Source organism: Pangasianodon hypophthalmus, chromosome 15, assembly GCF_027358585.1.
Source record: "Pangasianodon hypophthalmus isolate fPanHyp1 chromosome 15, fPanHyp1.pri, whole genome shotgun sequence".
Classification (NCBI taxonomy): domain Eukaryota; kingdom Metazoa; phylum Chordata; class Actinopteri; order Siluriformes; family Pangasiidae; genus Pangasianodon; species Pangasianodon hypophthalmus.
Genome location: NC_069724.1, coordinates 1,322,262 through 1,343,668, shown reverse-complemented (window position 1 = coordinate 1,343,668; position 21,407 = coordinate 1,322,262). Strand labels below are relative to the sequence as shown.

General features: G+C 36.0%; 2 protein-coding genes across 2 annotated transcripts; one reads left to right on the top strand and one right to left on the bottom strand.

Moving 5' to 3' along the window:
- Positions 1 to 3,574: 3,574 nt before the first annotated feature.
- On the top strand, positions 3,575 to 6,756 carry gpr34l (G protein-coupled receptor 34 like). Its single transcript, XM_026938832.3, has 2 exons — positions 3,575 to 3,944; positions 5,044 to 6,756. The coding sequence occupies exon 2, from the start codon at positions 5,049 to 5,051 to the stop codon at positions 6,030 to 6,032; it is 984 nt and encodes a 327-aa protein (XP_026794633.1). The 5' UTR covers positions 3,575 to 3,944; positions 5,044 to 5,048; the 3' UTR covers positions 6,033 to 6,756.
- Positions 6,757 to 10,801: 4,045 nt separating this feature from the next.
- Positions 10,802 to 20,410, bottom strand: LOC113541396 (V-set and immunoglobulin domain-containing protein 1). The gene is made up of 7 exons (XM_034311482.2): positions 20,257 to 20,410; positions 17,997 to 18,157; positions 17,488 to 17,695; positions 15,516 to 15,671; positions 13,804 to 13,920; positions 13,392 to 13,521; positions 10,802 to 12,788 (listed from the first exon to the last, which is right to left on the bottom strand). The coding sequence occupies exons 1-7, from the start codon at positions 20,297 to 20,299 to the stop codon at positions 12,731 to 12,733; spliced, it is 873 nt and encodes a 290-aa protein (XP_034167373.1). The 5' UTR covers positions 20,300 to 20,410; the 3' UTR covers positions 10,802 to 12,730.
- Between the last annotated feature and the right edge of the window lie 997 nt (positions 20,411 to 21,407).

The window sequence follows — 21,407 nt, the reverse complement described above, 5'->3', positions numbered from 1 at the left end:
GTTTTTAAGATATTTTGCACGTACACAAAAGGCCAAAAGTAGGTTTACCCCTGATGCTCATACCCATATGTGGTTCTTCCCCAAACTGTTACCACAAAGTTTAAACCACACCATTGTGTAGAACGTCTCTATATGCTGCAGAATTACAGTTTCCCTTCACTGGAACTAAGAGGCTCAAACCTGTTGCACAAAGCAAGCTCCATGAAGACATGGTGTGTGAAGGTTGGAGTGGAAGAACTCGAGTGTCCTGCACAGAGCCCTGAACTTACTCAACCCCACTGAACACCTTTGGGATGAACTGGAACTGGAGACTCCTTATCCAACATCAGAGCCTGATCTCACTAATGCTCTTGTAGCTGAATGAACACAAATCCCCACAGCCACGCTCCAACATCTAGTGGAAAGCTTCCCAGAAGAGTGGAGCTTATTGTAACAGCAAAGAGAGAATAAATCAGGAACGAGATGTTCAACAAGCACATATGAGTGTGATGGTCACTGGGCATAAAGTTACACTGGGTGTAAAATTTACTAGGAGCAGCCATAAAAATCTGGAAAAATTTTAGTTCACCATAATAAAATAATGCACCTGGTCTGTCTTACAGCAAGTAGGCTTTTGGACAGGAGAGGGATATTAGGGTTAAAAAGAAACTGAACTGATACGCTCTGTTTTTTTCTGTACATAATTCTTCCGAGTCATACATTTACTGTGGCATCTGTTATTATTTTGCATTTTGCGTGTGTTTTATTTGTTTTTATGCTACCAGGAGTACTGCTACTCAGCTGTAGTGTAACTACTGCAGCACTGTTGGTAACCTCAGCTGGTGTATATGTGCTATGATCGCCTTATTATAGACCCAGTGGTGAAACCAACCTCTGTGACCTCTTTGAGATCAATTTTTTTTTTTTTTGCAATATAGTAAAATGTTCAACATTTTTACATCATCATGTTCATCTTCAGTATCCTAGTCATGGCCGTGGTGGATCCAGATCCTCTGTTGGGAACACTGGATTCAAGGCAGAAATGCACCAAGACAATCCATCAAAGGGCATCTGACGCACCCACACACACCCACACACACCCACACACACACACATACACACACACCCACACACACACACGTACACACAGAATGAAGTTTCGCTCCTGCATTTTCTAGTTATGATTCACCCGAACTGTGCCTGTGTCTTACTCCAAGTTTGGCCTCGTCCTTCAGTTTGATGTCTCGTTTGTATAAATACATTAACTGTACTACTGTAACAAAATAAACACAAAGTTATTTCAAATCATGTTTATAGTTTAATCATTTTCATGATGTCACAACTAAACATGATTCAGGATAATTGGATCAGTCTTTAAAATACAATAAGAGGAGAAAGGAAAAGTGAAGAGATATCACGGATGCTTGAAATATCTCCACAGCTAGGGTTAATGATGGACTGATGGACTTTATGTGTATTATATGGTGTTTTTTTTTAATAATCAGAGCAATAATGTAGACTGGGAGATGTAGAACGTTATTCAAACTCACTTCTGATTATGCAGAGATGCAGAGATAAATTGTGGCTGCAGTTGATAAACTATAAAATGTTACTTATCTTGAAGTGGCTTTTTTTTTTTTTTTTTTTTTTTTTTTTTTGTACCGTGATTTGTACTAATCTATTCACACTGAATTTATATTTAAAACTTGGTTATGAATTTGGAAAATATTGAATATTTTCTGAACACTGTTATTGTTGTTAGTGCAGTAATGAGTGAATTATAGATTGTTACTCAGACCAGCATCTAGTCTAGTAATAGCTAGTCAACTTTACTGAGTCGACTGTCTTCATAGAATATTAGAATATGTTAATGAGGAATTTGGAGAAATCCTGTTATTGAAATTTGATTGTTTTGAATTGATTGCCATGAATAAGTATGCTACAAATAAATAATGAATTACTGAGAATACGTTACACTGAAAAAATATATAAAAAATTCATAGATCAACGTGTTTACTGTAAATTAAGGGCAAAATCTCCACTTAAGTAAAATATGTAAGTTCAACAAATGGAAATAGGCAAATAATGGCAGGTTTACGTTAAACTCATTAAATAGAAATACATACATTTACAAACTTATTGTAGTAACATGAATATTAAATCAGTACGTAAAAGCTATTAGGCCATAATCAGTTTTCAGAGTGTACAGAGGACGAACTTAAAACACTAAACCAATGAAACGATTTGTCCCACAATCCCAAAATCAGATATAAATAAAAGTATTTTTGTTGTAGCATGTGACTTAAGACGATGGTATAAATTCTCACCCTTGACCTCCATGTGCCAGGAATAGTCCTTTTTATTATTTTAAAAACAAATAAACATTTGAACAAAGTTAATTAGAATGTGTTTGAATTTAGATAAAACATAACAAGGTGATGAGTAAAAGCTTTATAGGATAGAACATCATTTAAGCGTGAACATGGATAATAACATTAATGTGCAATTAATATTAGTTCAGTATTTAATCACACTTCGTTGTGTATGTTCGGATCCATTATTTCCTGACTGACCATTCGGCTGTGTGACATTTCATCAATATGTGACGTCGATTTAAAGTGACACTTTGCTGAGTGAGGACGTCTCATTTGGCAGATAGGTTTGACCTTGATTCATCCTGTCCTCGTTTCCTTTCCTTCCTTCTTTAGAGAGAAGACGTCACATAAGTAGCTGAATGGAGTTCACCTATCAAAACAAGTCTGAGACAAGGTTCAGGAGAAGTATCTATCTGAGATTGGTTATAAAACATATTGCAAAATTGTAAAAAAATGGAAAGAATATGTCACAACTCCAACTCTGCCTACAGGAGATCACCCACCAAAAGTCACTGACTGGGTAAAGAGGGGATTAGTCAGTGATACAACCAAGAGGCCAAGGGTGTGGGAGAAGCTGTTCACAGAGCAATCCTAACCTGGACACTCCACAAAGCTGGGCCTAATGGTAAAGTGGAAAGCTCTTCTTGGAAAAAGCTATATAAATTCCCAATTGGAGACTCATCAAACAAATGGAAGAAGATTCTCGGGTCTGATGAAACCAAAATTTAACTTCTTGACCTTGGCACAAAGTGCGACATTCAAAAACCCAACACTGCTTATCACTCACAGAGCACCATCCCCACTATGAAACATGGTGGTGGTAGCATCAAGTTGTGTGGATGCTTTTCATCAGCAGGGAAACTGGTCACTGCAAAAGACTTGGAAAAGATTCCAACAGGACAATGACACTAAGTGTACTGTCAAAGCTACACTAATCAAAGGACCTTGAAAACTGCTGTTCCTCAACAACACTCTTCATGCAGTCAGACAGAGCCTGAGAAATGTTGCTCAGAATGGGTAAAAATATCAGGATCCAGATGTGCAAAGCTGACAGAGACATGTCTGAGAAGATTCCAGCCAATGTGTTAATCCAAGTTTGTGAACCTTCGTATCACAATAAAAAAATTGCACCTTTAAATGTTAGACTTATTGTGTAACTCAAATGGTGAAAACCCCAATTAATTTCAATAAAACACTACAAAATGTGGACTGAAGTTTAATCGGACCACTACAAATTTTTGGTTTAATTGGAAGTCATTTAATTAAAGATTTAATTAAAGACTACAATTAAAGACTATTATATTTTGCATTGTAATAAATTAAACCAGGAGGAAACTTGTAGATGTTATATATCATATGTATACGGATACGGATACAGATACAGATATCATATATCAGATGTTATATGGCATTTCCTCATCTATGATGATTGTGGGTTGTGTTTCTCTGAACTGTATGAACTGACACACTTTTTTTACCACAAATGAGCATAAAGCAAACGTAATATCAGCAGAGAAGGTTTCCTGCACAAGGGTACACATTCGAACTAGCTTTATTTCAGGCACACAGTAAAGGAAGAGAGTCACAGAGGTAAGAGTGCATTCTTACAGCTCAAAGTTGTATTATATTTAACACCCACATTTACAAGACTTTATTTTTTGGGGGCTTATTTTGGCCTGAGTTTATTGTCACTGTAATTTTTCATTGTGGATTTTTTTTAAATGCTTTTTAAAATATAGGGTAATTTAATTCTGTGATTAAGTCACTAAACAAATATATGATGTTTTATGACTCAGATTTATGGCGTTCCTTTTACACCAACTCTAATGATAATTATGTTTGAGACATTTTTACAGTAGGCTACTTTTGGAGTTTATGCTACACACATCAACTAATCATTTTCATGAGATAATTATATTACTGTTGCTGGCACTGTCAGAAAAAGGTGCTGTATAGGTACGGTTTTGTTTGTATAGGTACAATTTTGGTCAATTTATATACTTTACTGATCAGGTTCCTGTAACTCAGGTATTCTCAAAATTTTTTTTTAGCAAACATGGACATTTTGAGTTTACATTATTTTTATTCCAGATTTCAGAATCCATTTTCAATAATTATTACCTTCGTCTAGACTTCTGTTTCTCCACAGAGTCAGTGTCACGAGATGGCTGTCGAAGAATTAGCAGAGGTAGATGAATGGAGAAATTTGTTTATTTTCTTGCTGAACTCCTATGCTAGTGCAGAGTGTCAGAATAGTGAAAAAGACTAAAACAGCACATACACGCTTCATTTAAGTGTGACTCGCAGTAGCATTTCAAAATAGTAGTGCCCAAAATTCAGCTTCACAGACTGATGTTAGGTTTTACTTTGTGAAGTAAATGAATAAAACAATAGAGGAGGTCGTGAGTTTGCAAATCGAGCAACCACATGAGGTTGCGTGCCCTATTTTATGAACCGCTGCTCTAACCAAAGTTATAAAAGGCTTACCATAGAAGTACCACTAACATGAGAAACGTTCGTACCATAAAACGCTGGTTTTGCACCTTCTTCTGAAAGTGTGTTGATTGAAATGACTTTAATTGTGACTGTGGGAAAAGGCTGTCCTTGATTTACATTTTGCTGTATTTTACATTAGAACCTGAAAAAAGTGGCTGTTAAAAATTTTGAACATCTTGGCTCTGCTCCACAGGCACAATGTCTCTGGGACAGAACTTCAGCAGCAATGATACCTGTGAGATCCAGGATGTAGTCCCGTCACTCTTCTTGCCCATCAGCTACGCTGTCATTTGCTGTTTCGGGCTCCTCAGCAACACCATCAGCATCTTTGTTTTCTTCATACGACGCCATGCTGATAGCTCCACGGCGGTGTATATGCGTCATCTGACGCTGGCTGACTCGCTCTTGGTCCTGTGTTTGCCACTGAGGATCTACTACCATCACAAAGAGGGGCCTTTCTTCCTGTGCAAAGTGGTGGGCGTCTTCTTTTACATCAACATGTATGCCAGCATCTCCTTCCTCAGCCTGATCAGCCTGGACCGCTACCTGAAGATCGTCAAGCCAGTCTGGGTCTTCCGCATACAGAAGGTGCTGTGGACCCACATAGCCAGCTACATCATCTGGGGGGTTCTTTTCTTAGGAACTGGTCTGTTCTTTGTTAGTAACAAGCAGAATCACCCATGCGACAAGATCTGCTTCCACTTCCACGATAAGGGGCTGTTAGCTGGTAGCATCAACCTGTCTGTGGTGGTGCTCTTTGGTGGCTTGTTTCTGGTTTTCATCATTTTCTATGTGAAGATAGCACTGAAGCTCAGAACTATGGAGATGGGAAAAGGTGACTCGAACGTACAAGACCGCAAGAAGAAGCTTGTGCGGAAAACTTTCTTGGTGCCTGCTATATTCACGCTCTGCTTCCTGCCATACCATTTGGTCAGAGCGCCATATGTTCTGGCCCAGATGGGTGTGATCAAAGAGCTGGAGAGCAAGCAGCTGTTGCACACCTGGAATGAAATCACCCTGCTTCTATCTGCGCTCAACAGCTGCCTGGACCCTATCATTTATTACTTTTTGTCCAGCATATACAGAAAGACAATCCTATGTGCCATCCAGGGCAAGTTTAAAACCATGTACGATCTAAACAGGAGACGAATTAGCATTAATCGATCAATTACGGAAATTTAGCTCAGAGGATTTATTTGAGTTAAACATAATGTTGAGGAAATACTTGTGACATTTGCACAGACTGTACAGTATATACTGAATTGTAATGTTGATGATGTGGAAAAACATTTTCTTTTAAATCCTGATATGCTTTCATAGCAGATAGATTATATCACTTATCCAGAGACGTTTATTACTCATTTACTCATGTAAGCTTTCCCTGTGATTCAGATGTCTGACCTTTTTAAATGCCTTTAAAGGCCTTACATTTTCTTTTGAGGTTGTGAGGGTGTCTTTATGACGTTTTAAAAATATTTCGTGGTAAATTTTGCAGTCTTTTAACTAGGATGTGGTTAGTAGATATATTGTGTTAAATGTTGAAAATGCTCAGTATGGTGCTAGTGTCTGCAGCACTAACATTAAAAACGTCTTCTAAGCAACATGTTATTGGGAATTTCCCATGAATACAACCTGCTTGATCTTTCTGCTGATTTTTTGAGATTGTGTTTTTTCCTGTGGATGAACAAAAGACGGAGAGGTAATGATGTTGACATCTTATTTGTACATTTCTGTAGAAACTTGTAAACAAACATATTTATAGATCTTTTATATATCTGATATTATTGCTTATTTCTGATATTCTGATTGTCTAATTATTTTAAATGCTTACTTTGTTATATGCTATGGTAGACAAAGTAATTTAAATAATAATAATAATAAAAAAAAATTCAGAATAAAGAGTAAAATCCTGTAACTATTCTGTGGTCATTTATTTTGTATGAAAATGCTTCCTGAAGCTAGATGTTTTAGATCATTTTTAAATAATGGTCTGTATTGAAAATATCTATTTTGCTGACACTTTACATTAAGGTAAACATTAATTACTGACTTAACATAAATAAGCTATAAACATTCGCATTAATATTCCATAAAACATTAACAAATCATCAAAGGTAGTTAACGCACAGGAACACATAAAGAAATCTTATTTGTTTATTAATTTTATAAACAGTTTATTCACTATGTATTAGTCTTTGCTCACATTAAATCATCTTAATGTTAGAAGATTTTCATAATTAGGGGTCTGTTAGGTGAAAATGATTAATAATTGCATTATTAGATGTGATTATGTGCAATAAAAACTTTATTAAACCTTCAAGTATTAATACTATTAGTTTAAAGTCACATCTTATTAGACTATCAGTGTTAGACCTTTAGCTTCTTGCACCAAGTGACCGCAGTTTATGGCTTTAACAGCAATTGAATAAGTTATTAATACTTTAGAATGTGTCCCTTGAATCATCACTAACTGGTTATAAAGACTGAAAAAAAGAATAAACCTTCCACAAGTGTTTGTGAATAACAAGACCTTGATTCACTCCTCATATGTAAGTGTTCCTTAAAATAAAATGTAATTAAGTAATAAATCAAAATATTATTTTTTTAAGCAATACTATACAGTTTCTAGTTTCAATTAATAATAGTTTCTAATTCTAATCTAATCTAATTTGTTGATATATTAGATATTGTAGATATTGATATCTGTAATTCCTATTTGCAAAGTAAAGTCTTAATTTATTCATTAGCAAACACTTCTTCCCAACGCACTATGTGCTTCTCATTGAGAACACAGCTGTCTCATTTTCCTAACCACTGAAGTCGCCAATCAGAACTCAGCGTGCTAATGAATGAAACCACATCTGACCTGTGAGAACTCAATTCACCGTAATTATCCGCTCAGGTTTCCCAGGACCCCGACGTTTTCCCGCTGTTGGGTCAGAGAGAGCATCAGTTGTGATGTAGATGAGGTTTTGAAGCCAAATCCTCATGAGTGACAAACTCATGAAGCCTAAGTTTTCTTTTTTATTTCTATCTTTGGTTGTTTTTTGTGTATGTAAACTTTACAGTTTTTCCCAACTGGTTACACACACAAAAAAACCTTTACACGCAGCACCAATACTACATTTTCCTCTGTTTTTGCGATACTTTTTTGTACCGAAAGCAGCTTTGAGAAATGTTTGTTTTGTGGCTCATCTTATTTTTTAAGGTAATTAGATTTGTGAACAGTGAAATGTACATAAATTGCTTATTCAGTGGTTGTTTTGTGGTTTTTGTATTTTGAAAAAGAGTGGTTTGTGTTTTGAAATACAGTGTCTAACTTGGTGGTTGGTGTGTGTACGTATTTGGTGTGTGTGTATGTGTGTGTGTGATTCTGACGGGATTATTTGGCTATGAATTATGTGTGGAGAGTTTCTGAATGAAAAGTGAGTTTTTCCCTTTAGGGGTAAGATTTTCTGAATAGTGTGTGTGTGTGTGTGTGTGATACTGAGGTTTGTGGTTGTAGTTGTGGGAATGTTCTCCCTCACCAAACAGCAGGAAAACAGCAGGATCTTGGGAAAACCGAGTGGATAATTAAGGTGAATTGAGTTTTCACAGGTGAGATGTGGCTGCCTTCATTAGCACACTGAGTTCTGATTGGTGACTCCAGTGGTTAGGAAATTGAGACAGTTGTGTTCCCAATGAGAAGCACATAGTACACTGAGAAGTGTGTACAGAATTTTGCAAATTGAATGCAATTATTTGATTCCTTGTTTCCAAATCTGCTGTTGTGTTTCCTAATTTGCTGTCGTGTTTCCATATCTGCTGTCGTGTTTCTGAATTTGCTGTCATGTTTTCAGATTTGCTGCTGTGTCTCCAAATTTGCAGTTGTGTTTTTGAATTTGTTGTCCTGTTTCCAGATTTGTTGTCGTCTTTTCTGATTTGCTGTTGTGTTTTCGAATTTGCAGTCGTATTTTCTAACTTGCTGTCATGTTTTTTTTGGTTTTGTTAATGTGTTCTACACATGCAGGTCACTATATAAACTTTCATTTGAAGTGTAAATGTAAAATCTTGCTGCAGTGTCAATTTGCAATCAACTAATACCCATCACGATAACCCATAAAACCAATATTACATATATGTGGTCTTATTATTTATGTGTGTTATTTCCTGTCCATAACCACTGCCTTAATATACATTGTCAAGATGTAACTGTATGATGATATGAAAAGTGACCTTAATAGAGAATTTAAGAAAGACTTTAGCCTGGTATATTCATATTAGAATTGCCAACTCTGCAGCAGTGGCTTATGACCACAGATTTTAGTGTTGCAGAATGACATTAATAACGACATAACCTCAGACAAAAAGTTGAGATGCTATCACACTTTAATTATGCTAAAGGCTACTGCCTAGTGAATTTTTAGAGCAACTCTGTAAGAAGCAGTCGAGACTCGACAACATAAAATCATCCAGCCTGCAGTCTAGCTGCTCGTTTTGAGTGGTTTTAGACCTAATACCTTTGTTCAACTGTGTTTCATACAGCAGGTGTGTTGTGTTTCCCTGTTTCCCGTCACCGTTAACCACAGTTCCCAGGTTTTGACAAAATTTCCAGCACAGCCACATCTCAAAAACCACACAATAAGACCTGAAACTAACCCAAACAATTAGAAAAGGGAGAGATTTTTTTTCTTTTTCTCAGCTTGTCTCAGTGTGGGAAACAAGGTCACTGTGGTGAAAAAGTTTACTTCCCTTTCCCATTCTTTGTAATACATACAATAAATACAATATAAATGGTTCAATACATCACAGACACACTGTCTGCACTAATACTAACCGTTTGTTTGTGGAAATTTATTACATTTATCAGTAGCATGATTCCTTCCCCAACGGGCCTCTATTTATTAGCAGGTGCTGCAGTTCCAATGTTTGACCACTAGGTGCAATAATATCTCAGTGGAGCTCAATGGTGCAGTGAGGTGAGTATGCTCCACCACAATCGTGCAACATCTGGAAAAGAGAGCAAATCGTCAGAACATTGGCTTATAGCAGTTAAAATAGCAACTTTTTGATCATTAATTGAGATAATAACTATTTTAATGGAAATGTATGAAGTTGTGAATGAGGTCTGCTACACTACTGGCATCTGTATAATGTCTAGTTTACAGTCTAGTTTCGATCCCACATTCAAAAGTAATAAATAAGATGTAAGTTAGTTTAATAATAGTTAGTAATAGTTAGTAAAACACAACATCAAACATTTGACTTTCACTGAGTGCATTTTTGGCTGAATACCTTCACTTTTAACTGAGTAAGATTTTGAAACATTACCTATACTTCCACTCAAATGTAATTTCTCAGTTCTTTTTTCCACACCTGGCCTTCCCTCTCGCAGATTGGTATCTATTATGTAATAGGGAAGGCTGGGAAACTGTCTGTAATACACTCCCTTTTTTATTTCCGATAACACATCATCAAATTATACATGCTATTGCGTTTACTTAGCACATTTTATTTTATTTAGGAGGTTGCTTCTTAACTTCATTTAACTCCCATTTCCTATAATTTGCTGCCTGTATCTTGACCGAGCTCGCCCTTGCTGGTTTAGTTCCGCGTAATTTTTGCAGTGATGGAAACTGTATACTGATTATAAGTAAGATTTTTATCACATTTTTTTATCAGTCTATCACTTAAGAATCACTAAGAGAATGCAAAGAGTGCAACATGTGGTTGAAACTGAAAGTCGAAACTCAGACACAGAAAAATTCCCAGTCTTTGAGTAATGCTTACAGTGTTTATATAAGCCCACAGGAGCAGTTGAAGTTATGTTCAAAGGCCAACAACAGCAGTCTAGTCTTATGAAGTTGTATATTTTAATGTAGTTTTTGATTAGACTTTGATGAATAAAGGTGCTAGTGATCCATAACAATAAAATGCATGCCTGAGAAATCAGGTGTCTTTGTTCATTTCTCTTTATTTTGTTTTCAGTTGATGTATAGGTTTGGGAACACAGCAAAAAAAAAAAAAAAAAAAAAGGTTGAACAAACAAGGTCTTGTTTTATAGCAAATAATCAGAATTAAATCTAATACATTTCCACAAACAAAGGCAAAGTGTAAGTGCAGCCAGTGTGTGAATGATGTACAGAAGCATTTCTACTGTAAGATATTAGGAGAGGGAAAAGGGGATTATGGAGTGGATAATGTCCTTACATCAGAAACGTGTGTGCACCACGATGACCTTGAAAAAGAAGCCTTTTTCAATAAGCCACTTTTTTGTGCCCTACTTTCAGGTCTTTTATGTGGTTTCTGAGATGTAGTTGGGCTGATAAGTTTGTGGACACACATGCTGTTTCATGCACAGTCAATCAAAGACACGTCTCAAACCACTTAAACTGAGCTGCTACACTGAGGCCTCATGTGTCACAGGGTTAACCGTTCATTTTTACAGATCAGATGGGACACGTCCACCAAATATACCGTCCTAATATCAACATGCATTTTATTAACCAAGTGTTGTAATAATAATAGCAAGAGAAGAAGACAGTGCAGACTAATGTGTGAAAAAACGGAGCTGAACCGTCAGAGGAAGTGGGTAACCGTATGTGATGCGATTCTGCACATCTGCTTCCTGTTTCTATACGCTGTCTATGTATTTCCCCTTTTTCCAGCACATCAAGGGTATTTTCCAGACATCAAGAGTCATGTGTAGTAAGTGATACGTATTACTGGCATGTCTAACATTTTGAGGAATATCCCAAATGCATCTTGGTAGAAAAAAGAATTAAAAGAATGTCTTGTTAGCACAATAAATCTACACACAGTGCATAGTACGGTTATTAAAAATGAAAGTCTTGAAAAATAACAAAAGGACTTGAATGGTTATTAATGAAGGGACAAACTAATGGACAATTTTCTCCAGAGATTTTGAGACCAGCCTTATACTTTACTGAGTGTTTTCACTAGTTAGCATGCGAACAAATGTTGCATCTTATGCAAAAACTATGTTGCATCTTAAATCAACAGATTGCTTAATTTAAATATTATTTAGTGATGTAAAAAATTTGACGTATGCTCCATAAAGGTGCACTTTATAGGTTTACAATTACTGATTCCCCACCTGGAATTTCCCACCTGGCATTACTAAAGAGTCTTATCTTGTCTTATGTTTTATCTGTTAGTGTGTACAATTAATCAGATGAGATCTTTGATCAGTGAATCATTCTGAGCACAGCAGTGTCACTGACGAGTAAAAGTCCTGCTACTGTAGTAATAATTCACTTGTGAAAGTAGTGATCAAGAAATTACTGGGGAAAAAGTAAATAAGTCTTCTGATGCAAAAACTACTTGAGTAATTACTTAACGAATTACATTTTCACATGTGACACAAACATTTGAAAATGTTCTACAACTGAGGAACGCATGCATTTTTGGAACATTTATGTTAACTGACCGTGTGAGCTGTGCTGAAGTGAACATCGTGTGTAGCGTTACTTTCTGAGGACGTGCAGGATACGTGCCTCAGACATCTCTCATACATGCGTGTGTAGTTAAAAGAAAATACAATCCACGCTTAAGTAAAAGCATGTCCAACAGTCATGAAGATAACTTTCCAAGGCTAATTTAGATTTCTTTGTTTTTAATTCACAAAAATCAAGCTGATAAACAAGACAAAAAAATCTTGTTTGTAGAAATTTTTTTTAAAAAGACATCGATTTTCACCACACATTTGATGCTGAATCTCCACTATTTCAAAGCCTCCGGCAATGTCAGTGCTTTTAAAACCAAATTACAGAAACATCATTCAGTATCTCGATAGCTAAAAAAAGACACAAACAAACAAACAAACAAAAAAATCGTTAAAAAAACTTTCTTTGTGTTTGTATCTCAGATGTGCTGGTGACTTATTCAGACACTGTTTCTTGTGGAGGGACGGCCTTATAGTTCACTGCAGCTTGTGTCCTGTTAAAAAAAAACAAAGTCTTTTGCATTCCTGTACATTTCAGATTAAATTTAATTTATTAAAATTATAAAATGAGAAGTAGAGAAGTAAAATTTGGCAAGGCGAAAAGTCTGAGACCACACTGGATATCTTATCTGGACAGAAAGTTTTAGAAATGGGGAAAATTTACAACAACAACGAAGTATAAATATTTTGAATATTCAGAGTTGTGATATTGATCATGTTACCTCCTTTGTACAAATGTCAGATTTTCCTCGAGTCTCATCTCGTCTATTGAAGCACGTGTTCAGATGACATTCTGATGGATTTGATCTAAATATCTGTAATGTATGTGTATGTCTATATATAAATATTTTAAAAATTCTACTTTTATTGCAGATGGTATAATCTGTGAATGAAATGAATTGTGCATTAAAGTAGAGAGAAATGCAAAAGCACTAGTGCTCTCAGACTTTTCGACCCCACCGTATATGAAGCAAATTTCCTATTGACCTTTAAAAAAATTATCACAAAGATATTTTTAGAACTGCAATTAAATGGATTTGATAGGAACCAGACATGTCATATTTGGGATTTTTTTTTCGTGTCAGTGGGAGACTCACGCGCTAGCCTTGGCTGCATTGTGTTTCTTCTTCTTCAGATGATGAGCGACGAACCACACCAGCAGCACGATGAAGGCAACACACAGCAGGGCCCCAATCACTGCGCCTGCTATCGCTGCATCATTCATCTCTGGACAACCAGATTTAACGAGCTCATTAACACTTACAGCACCGTAATTTGGTCTTCAGAACATGAACATAAAAAAAACGGTGGTGAAACTGTGTGAAAAAAAAATCTTAAAATATGTCCTGAAGCAATAGAACATTGCAAAATGTTAAAATTCGGATTCACTGTACAGAAGAAAGAATATATATTTATTAAGTCGTTTGTGGTTAGAATTAGCAGTGTGTAAGAGTGCACAACTCTATGCATGCACACACACACACACACCCACACACACCCAGATGCTACCTGAGTTCAGATCAATAGTGCAGATGGAGAAACCAACAACGTTGGAGGCGTTGCACTGATACGTTCCAAACTCAAACTGAGAAATGTTTCTGATGTTCATGATGCCAGTGTTCTCATCTACCGTAAAACAAAACAGACAAAACCAAAAGCAAAAGGTCAGAACAATTACAGACACACCTGTACACCTGCACATTCATGCAGTTACGCAATCAGCCAATCATGTGTCAGCAGCGCAAAGCACAAAATCATGCAGATACAGGGTTCGGAGAATATTCACATCAGACATCAGAATGGAGAAAAAAACGTCAGTGAGTCTGACCGTAGCACGGACGGGCTGGGTTGAGTATTTCAGAAACTCATTTTCACAAACGATAATCACTAGGGTTTACACAGAATGGTGTGAAAACCAAAAAAAAACCATCCAGTTCTGCAGGCGAAAGTGCCTTGTTTATCAGAGCAGACTGGTTTGAGCTGAGAGGAAGGCTACAGTAACTCAAATAACCACTCTTTACAGCCACAGTGAGCAGAAAAGCATCTCAGAGCACAGACTGGAAATAGTTTAAACACTGCTGCATGATTGGCTGATTGGATAACTGAACGAATGAATGTGCAGGCGTATACAGTAGGTGTTCCTGATAAACTGGATGCTGAGGGTATATTTGAATCAGTAATCGATAACTATAAAACTCTACGTTCACAGTAACTAGCGACAAAATTCTCAATTCTGTGAAATTTACTTATGATTCGGTGAAACAACAAATCCAAATGATAATGCACAGGTTGTTCTTTGTCCCCAGAAACCTTTAAAATGAGCTCCTACATGTGTTTAGTGCTTGAAAATGGAAGAAAGGCCATGATCACATATTTCCCTAGATTTAACTACTACATAAAATACATTTTAAACAACATTATGCATAAACTTTACTGTAGATTTTACATTTTGGATACTACAAGCTTATATTAGAGCTTAAAAAAGCTGGGCAGGTCACGCCCACAAATGACAACGGTAGCAGTTGCTACAAAAGACAAACTACAGTATAAATAACACGAGTGTCGCTTGCTAGTGTGAACGCAGGTTTGCCTTTTCACTGCTCAAGACCTCCGGATACAGCGTTTAAAATTCGCCCCCTAGTGGCTAATTTCATACGTCATAAGCAAGATACTGTCACATGGTATGTTTTTAGAAATGTATTCACATCTGTAGCCTGCATAAAACGTTAACTAGTATAAACTTTTGACAAATATATATGATACATGTATAAGTATTTAGACAGCTAGCTAGTTGCAGTTATGTACTGCTGTATTTCTAAGTTGCTAACATTAGCTAGCTAGCATGTCAAAGCCAAATGCACTGAAACAAAACATTTGAAAGAACTTATTACTCAAAGAACTTATTAAAGAACTTATTACTTATTGTCACTAAAATATGAGTAAGAAATAAGAAAGAGTAAGAAATTTAAATGTGAAACTGTTAATAACTCATTCCATGAGTTACTGCATTTTCAAATGAAATATACGACTTCCGGTCGCACGGTTATCTAGTCGGTATGTAGTCACGCAAATTTTTACCCTGCAGCCCCCTGTGTAACTCTTCACTGAAAATGAATGAGTTCTGGTCTTCTGTCGTTTGGCTGAAGCAGTGAAAAGGCAGCATTAAGATCACACAGACACACACACATTATACACACACATACACACACACACAAACACACTTGCAATGCCCATCACTTGTTTGCTGATTCCCTGTTCGATTCTAGTCCACTTGTATGTGGGAGAGGGGCTGCCTTGCACCGAATGGCAGGTGAGGGTGACCAGGTGACCCGTCGCCACGTCTCCATGCACAGCGCAGTACGGGTGTGACGGTTTCTCTTCAAGATAACAAACAAGACACATTTTACAGCATTAGAGTGAACTACAGTGAACTCAAGATGATCAGATGAAACTTACGTCATACTTCTTTCTGATAACTTACAATCGAACTGTGACAAGAGTCTGTGACAAGATCTGAGTGACTATTAAATGTCAGCCCTATTAATATTAGCATTTCTGGATAAACTTCAAACAACTACACCTACCTTTGCCCTTTTGATACTTAAGTATAACAGTCATATATGACACATCCAGAATAGATGTGTGGTTTTTAAGACCATATTCCCGCACTAGAAATCAGATATACGTGGCAGTTGTAGTTTTAAATAAAAAATGCAAGTGAATAAAAGTTGTGCAAAAAAAAAGTTGTGAAAGAAAGAAAAAATGTCATAAAAAATTGAACAGCAAAGAAATAAGGATGCTTGTGTATAATTTTGACAAAACGGCAAAAAAAAACATTTCTAAAAAAAGAAATTGATTTGTAATGCGCTAGGAATTATTTCTCACTTCGATTTTGTAAATTGTAATGTATTAACCCTTGGAGGTCACACACAGACACAATTTAAAGTCTCTATGCCAAATAATTATGATATTATCGAGCAAATATGCAAGACATTTCATTTTCAAGTGTAACCTCAGCGAGTTCATGCCTAAAGTTAGAAAATCTAAGTTCCGAGTAACTGAGAAAAGTCTGAGAAACGTTTTATTGGAAACAACCCACATTTACTAGTAGTAAGACGATGTTCTCTTGATTTGCTCACCTTTCTAGTGTACTCACTAACTCATTTAACCATAGAGTTATTATTACACCTAGTGGTCAAAAATGAGAACTGCATCAAATGCTAATAGAGGCCCACTGGGGCAGGAATCACGCTGCCCCATGCTCACTCTATGAACATTTTCACTGGAAGAGGAGCAGTGAACAGGACAGGGTTACAGTTTTTACACCAAACTGGGCTGGTTTAAAAATAATCCCTGGCCGGTGACCTTGTTTCCCGACACAAAAAAGCAGAGAAAAAGAAGAAAATGTGTCTCCTATTTCCTAATGTCGATTTATTTGGGCTAGTTTCAGGACTGTTGTGTCTCTTTTGAGATGCAGTTGGGTTGGAAAGTTTGTTAAAACCTGGCAACTCTGGTTAATGATATTAGTTAACCTAAATAGTTAAACCCATTAGCTAAACTCTTCATCCTCCTGCTGTCTGGCAAACAGTACTGAAGCATTCGGACCCTCACGGCCAGACTGTGTAACGGTTTCTTCCCCCAAGCCAACACACACACACACACACACACATACACACACACACACACTCAACTGAACACCATCCCACTCCCTTTGCAGATTTTGCACATCTCTGTATTTATAAAAATATTATATAGAATTTTTTGCCATTACTATACTCTCTACCTGGCTGCTTCCCCAACACCTTGGTCCTGGAGGAACGTTGTTTCGTTTCACTGTGTACTAACTAGCTGTATATGGTTGAAATGACAATAAAGCCACTTGACTTAACTAGTTCTTCAGGAAACACAGAGCTGAAGAGAGGAACATCTCAGAATGAGTTGCTAGATGACTGTACGCTGGATGACTGTATGTTGTCGACCCTCAACTGGCTATTACAGGGTTACTCTAAAAATTGGTCAGCTTTTTAACCTATAACATAAGTCATGTGTGACTGCCTGTTGATTTCATTTTTTTTAAATATAAACTCAGATATAAAATTTTATATATATGTAAAATATGTGAAATATGTGAAACTGTTCTATCTAATACAGGAGGGTCAAACTCTAAAATAAGTCGAGAGGAAGCTGTGGTACCAAAAACATGAACCCTGATGTTAGCCTCAGTTGTGCCCTCGATGTCAGGGAAGTTGTGGACATCGCACGTGTAGGTTCCGGCGTCTGTGGTCTGCATGTTGCTGATGGAGATGGAGGCGTTCATGCTGCTTCCCATTTTAGAAAGGATGTTCAGTCTGTCCTTAAAATGCTGGCCAATCACATACTTTCCTGACTGATAAAAGAACACCTAAAAATAATAATTAAAAAAAATGAACAATGTCTCAGGCTTATGTGGAAAATCTGTTTAAAATCTTAAGCAAAGGCAAGCTTAACTTTAAAATGAAAACCGAGGTCTTTAACTTTAACTTCAGGGCCAAAAGATTCCTGAAATCTATACAACTAGCAACTTTTGTTAATTTATTATGCTTATTTCTCAGTTCCAAAGCCAAATATCATGTAAAAACTAAGATGTAATATTAAAACATTTGCCATTAGAACTCCAAAATGAGAGATATCACAAGAGCTTGTTACCTGAGAGAAGAACTCACCTGTACTGGAGTCTCAGAGCCCCACGGGTAGAGAGACCACTGGACCATGAGGTTGTTCAAGGGCTGATTGGTGAAAAAATTGCAATCAAGCCTTGCAGACTGACCTATCGTCACGTTGACAACCTTTGGAGAAACCTGCACCGTGATCGACACAGCGCCACCTACGGCATACACACCGAACAAACAAACAAACAAAACAAAACATTTGCAAATTTGGTAAACTGTGCGTAAGTGGCAATTAATTACAAAAGATTTTACAAGTGATTTTAAATTATAATTATAATTTAATTATAATTAAAATTATAATTTTTTTTAGGGTATGACTGATGAGGGTTTTCAAAGGCCACAGTGAACCTGCTGAAGACTATCTGGGGTTGAGTTAAATTAGTGATTTTTTTCTTTTTAACTGCCAAAACCATAAGCGTGTGATTTGTCTAATACAACTTGGGATTTGAGCTTGCATTATTCAAACCCTCTTCCTTATACTTCATTTCACTTATACTCTTATTCAGACATTAAAAGCCCCTCCTCCTGGGATCTGTTCCAGGAAGACGGTTAGAAAAAAACCTAAATTCAACCTTGAATCCCAAGTTCAATTAGTTCAATCCCGTGTCTGTGGATTTGTCGGTTCAAAAGAAAACACAGACGTTAACACTTCGTTAACTCAACCTCAGGTAGTCATGCACACGTACACGTTGACCTTAAACATCAGTCGAGTCCTGAAAATGATGATTAATTATGATCATTTAAGGCTTCCAGTGAAGAATAACCATGTGTAACATTTTTTTTCCGCAGCAGTACAACAGCAGGATGTGTGATTTCCTATGAAGATTACTAACACATCGTCTTTTTCGAAATTAAAATTAAAAGAATGAAATGGCTGCTACAGAGAAGGAAAGGGCGATGGCTGACATGGCTGTTCATGCTTAAGGCTAGAATGTTCTGTAGCTTATTCATCACAGATTCAATATTTAGTCTAAAGAAATGTCATAAGATGTTTTTGCTCAAATTCTTCATTTCCAGAATTTTTTGTTAAACTTTGTTCATTCGAATGTGACCCTGGTGGTATGAAATGAACATAAGTGAATATAAATACATAATTTAAACACGCAGACTTTGTGTAGTAGTACTAGTAGTAAGGTGTTTTTTAAATTTTGTTTTCTGTGCTTGAAACGTCGCTTATAAAAGCTGCTCACCAGCTACAAGTGCTGATTTATATATTAATGGTAAATAATAGCTAATTCTGACTGTAAACAGCTGATTTATGTTCTGAAAAACTACAAAAAATGTACAAAAAAAATCCCCAAAACTAAAACTTTTTATGGATCAGCCATACACTTTATGCTATACATTATTTTTAATACACTGTTCCACTATAAGCTGAAAAACTATCCTTTTCAAATTCAGTTAGCACCAAATTTTCCAATAATAAATATATATTTTTAAATTAATGCTAATACTATTAATGCAAATATGTTTTATTTTATTAATTCGAATGCTTCTAAGGTGAGCAGTTTTCCAAATATATTAAAGAGCATTGAAAAGTAATAATAAAACCAGAGGAATAGTTAAATTTACAGCACTGTGATAAAAAGTGTACCATGCATTTCTTAAGATGGTTATAATCCAATATAAGATACAAAAAAATAATAATAATAATAATAATAATAAAATAAAAAAAACAATGGTAATGCACAAAATTTACACCGCAAGCTCAAAGTCATTATGCGTTCAAAATGTGAAGTTTTATTATTTTTATTTTTATTATTTTTTTATTATTTTTTTTACAACTCTTTTGTTGGTGTAAATCACTACAATTGCTTGTGTGAGTAAAATGTTGAATAAAAGAACACAACATTTCCGTCCAGGCTTAACGCTTCTAAACCTACTTCACAGGTTAGTTTCAGAGCAAAAATTTGGAACTGATCTTAAATTTGTAAGAGAAAATTACATTTTATTGTAACAGAAAACACTGGATTTTAGTAAAAACATTATGTTATCAGCCTAATTCACAAATGTTGCCTTCTTGAAACGCCTCATTATATACGATGACAGGATTTTACGAGAAACCAAAAAAAACAACCAACAAAAAACACAAAAAACCAAACACAACAATGAAAAAAAGAATAACATCACAAATACTTTAGATTTAATTGGTCCAGGTTCCTACAATGTCCAGTTCATGTTGCTGAAATATTATATGCTTCAAACAAAAAAATATAATATTATAATTGCAATAATTTGATGAGAAATTACTCACCTACAATACTTAACAACATGACAATAGTCCCGAGTGGTGACATGTTTCGATGTTTTGAAGATGTTAAGAGCAGTTTTTTAGGGAAAAAAAAAACTGTAGGAAACTATTACGAACTCACAGGTTCCTCGCTCTGTAACAATGATTTTCTTTTTTGAAACAAACTTATCTTTCCAAGCCCTGAAAAGCCAACACCCTCAGAAACTCCAACGAACAAATCAACAGTTGCTGTTACTGTTTGAGTTTGCTTTCCCATTGCCCATGCACGCCTGCTGACGTTTGCCCTACTCGATTTTCTGTCTGACCAGAAAAAGATTAACGTCATTTTCCTTATTGTTTTAGACATTATTATTTACTTATTATTATTATTATTATTTACCCATGATGCTGACATGAATGTGACATGTGACAAACTCTGGTTAGAAGTGAATTAATTGCCAACTTTATGCAAAGTGTTTTTTTTTTCTTGTCAACATATCAATAGGAGTTTCTGCCACATCACTGTAGTAAGCATCTCCACACCGCTTCACTCATGAATTCATAAAAGATCTAAAATTTAGAGTTCTCTAAATAAAAAACAATGGATACATATACAATTTCAAATTACAATACTGAAAGAGGGAGAGATACAAACTCTTAATTTACATTATGAAAACTAGAAACACTTATCTAATTGTGAGTAATGACGCACGCCCAAATACACTCATTCTAATGTGGTGAGAGCTGATTAAACACACACACACCACCGGTTAATGGTTAACTCAGATCACTGAAGCAAATCTGAATCATTTCAGCAGCTGCATGTTACAACTTGGACATTGAAAACTAAACTATTATGTCTTACACGGTTTGCAAAAATGAAACGTGAAATGGAGAGAGCCGTTTAAAACCACTGAGTTCGTCTTATGCGCCAAGATAAAAAATATTTTTAGTGTAGGAATGCTTGATCTGGTTCTGGAGATCAGTACTGCTATAGCCATGCTCCTATACACTGCACACACAGTGTGTGCTTATCTCACTTTCCCAGTTTTCTGTGAAAAATAATTATAAAAGTATACCATTTCAAGGACATTCGCTTTTACCATGCTACATAAAGTCTGAATTAAGTGTTCATTAGTGCGTTGTTGAAAATACACTTCGAAAATGCTTTTTAC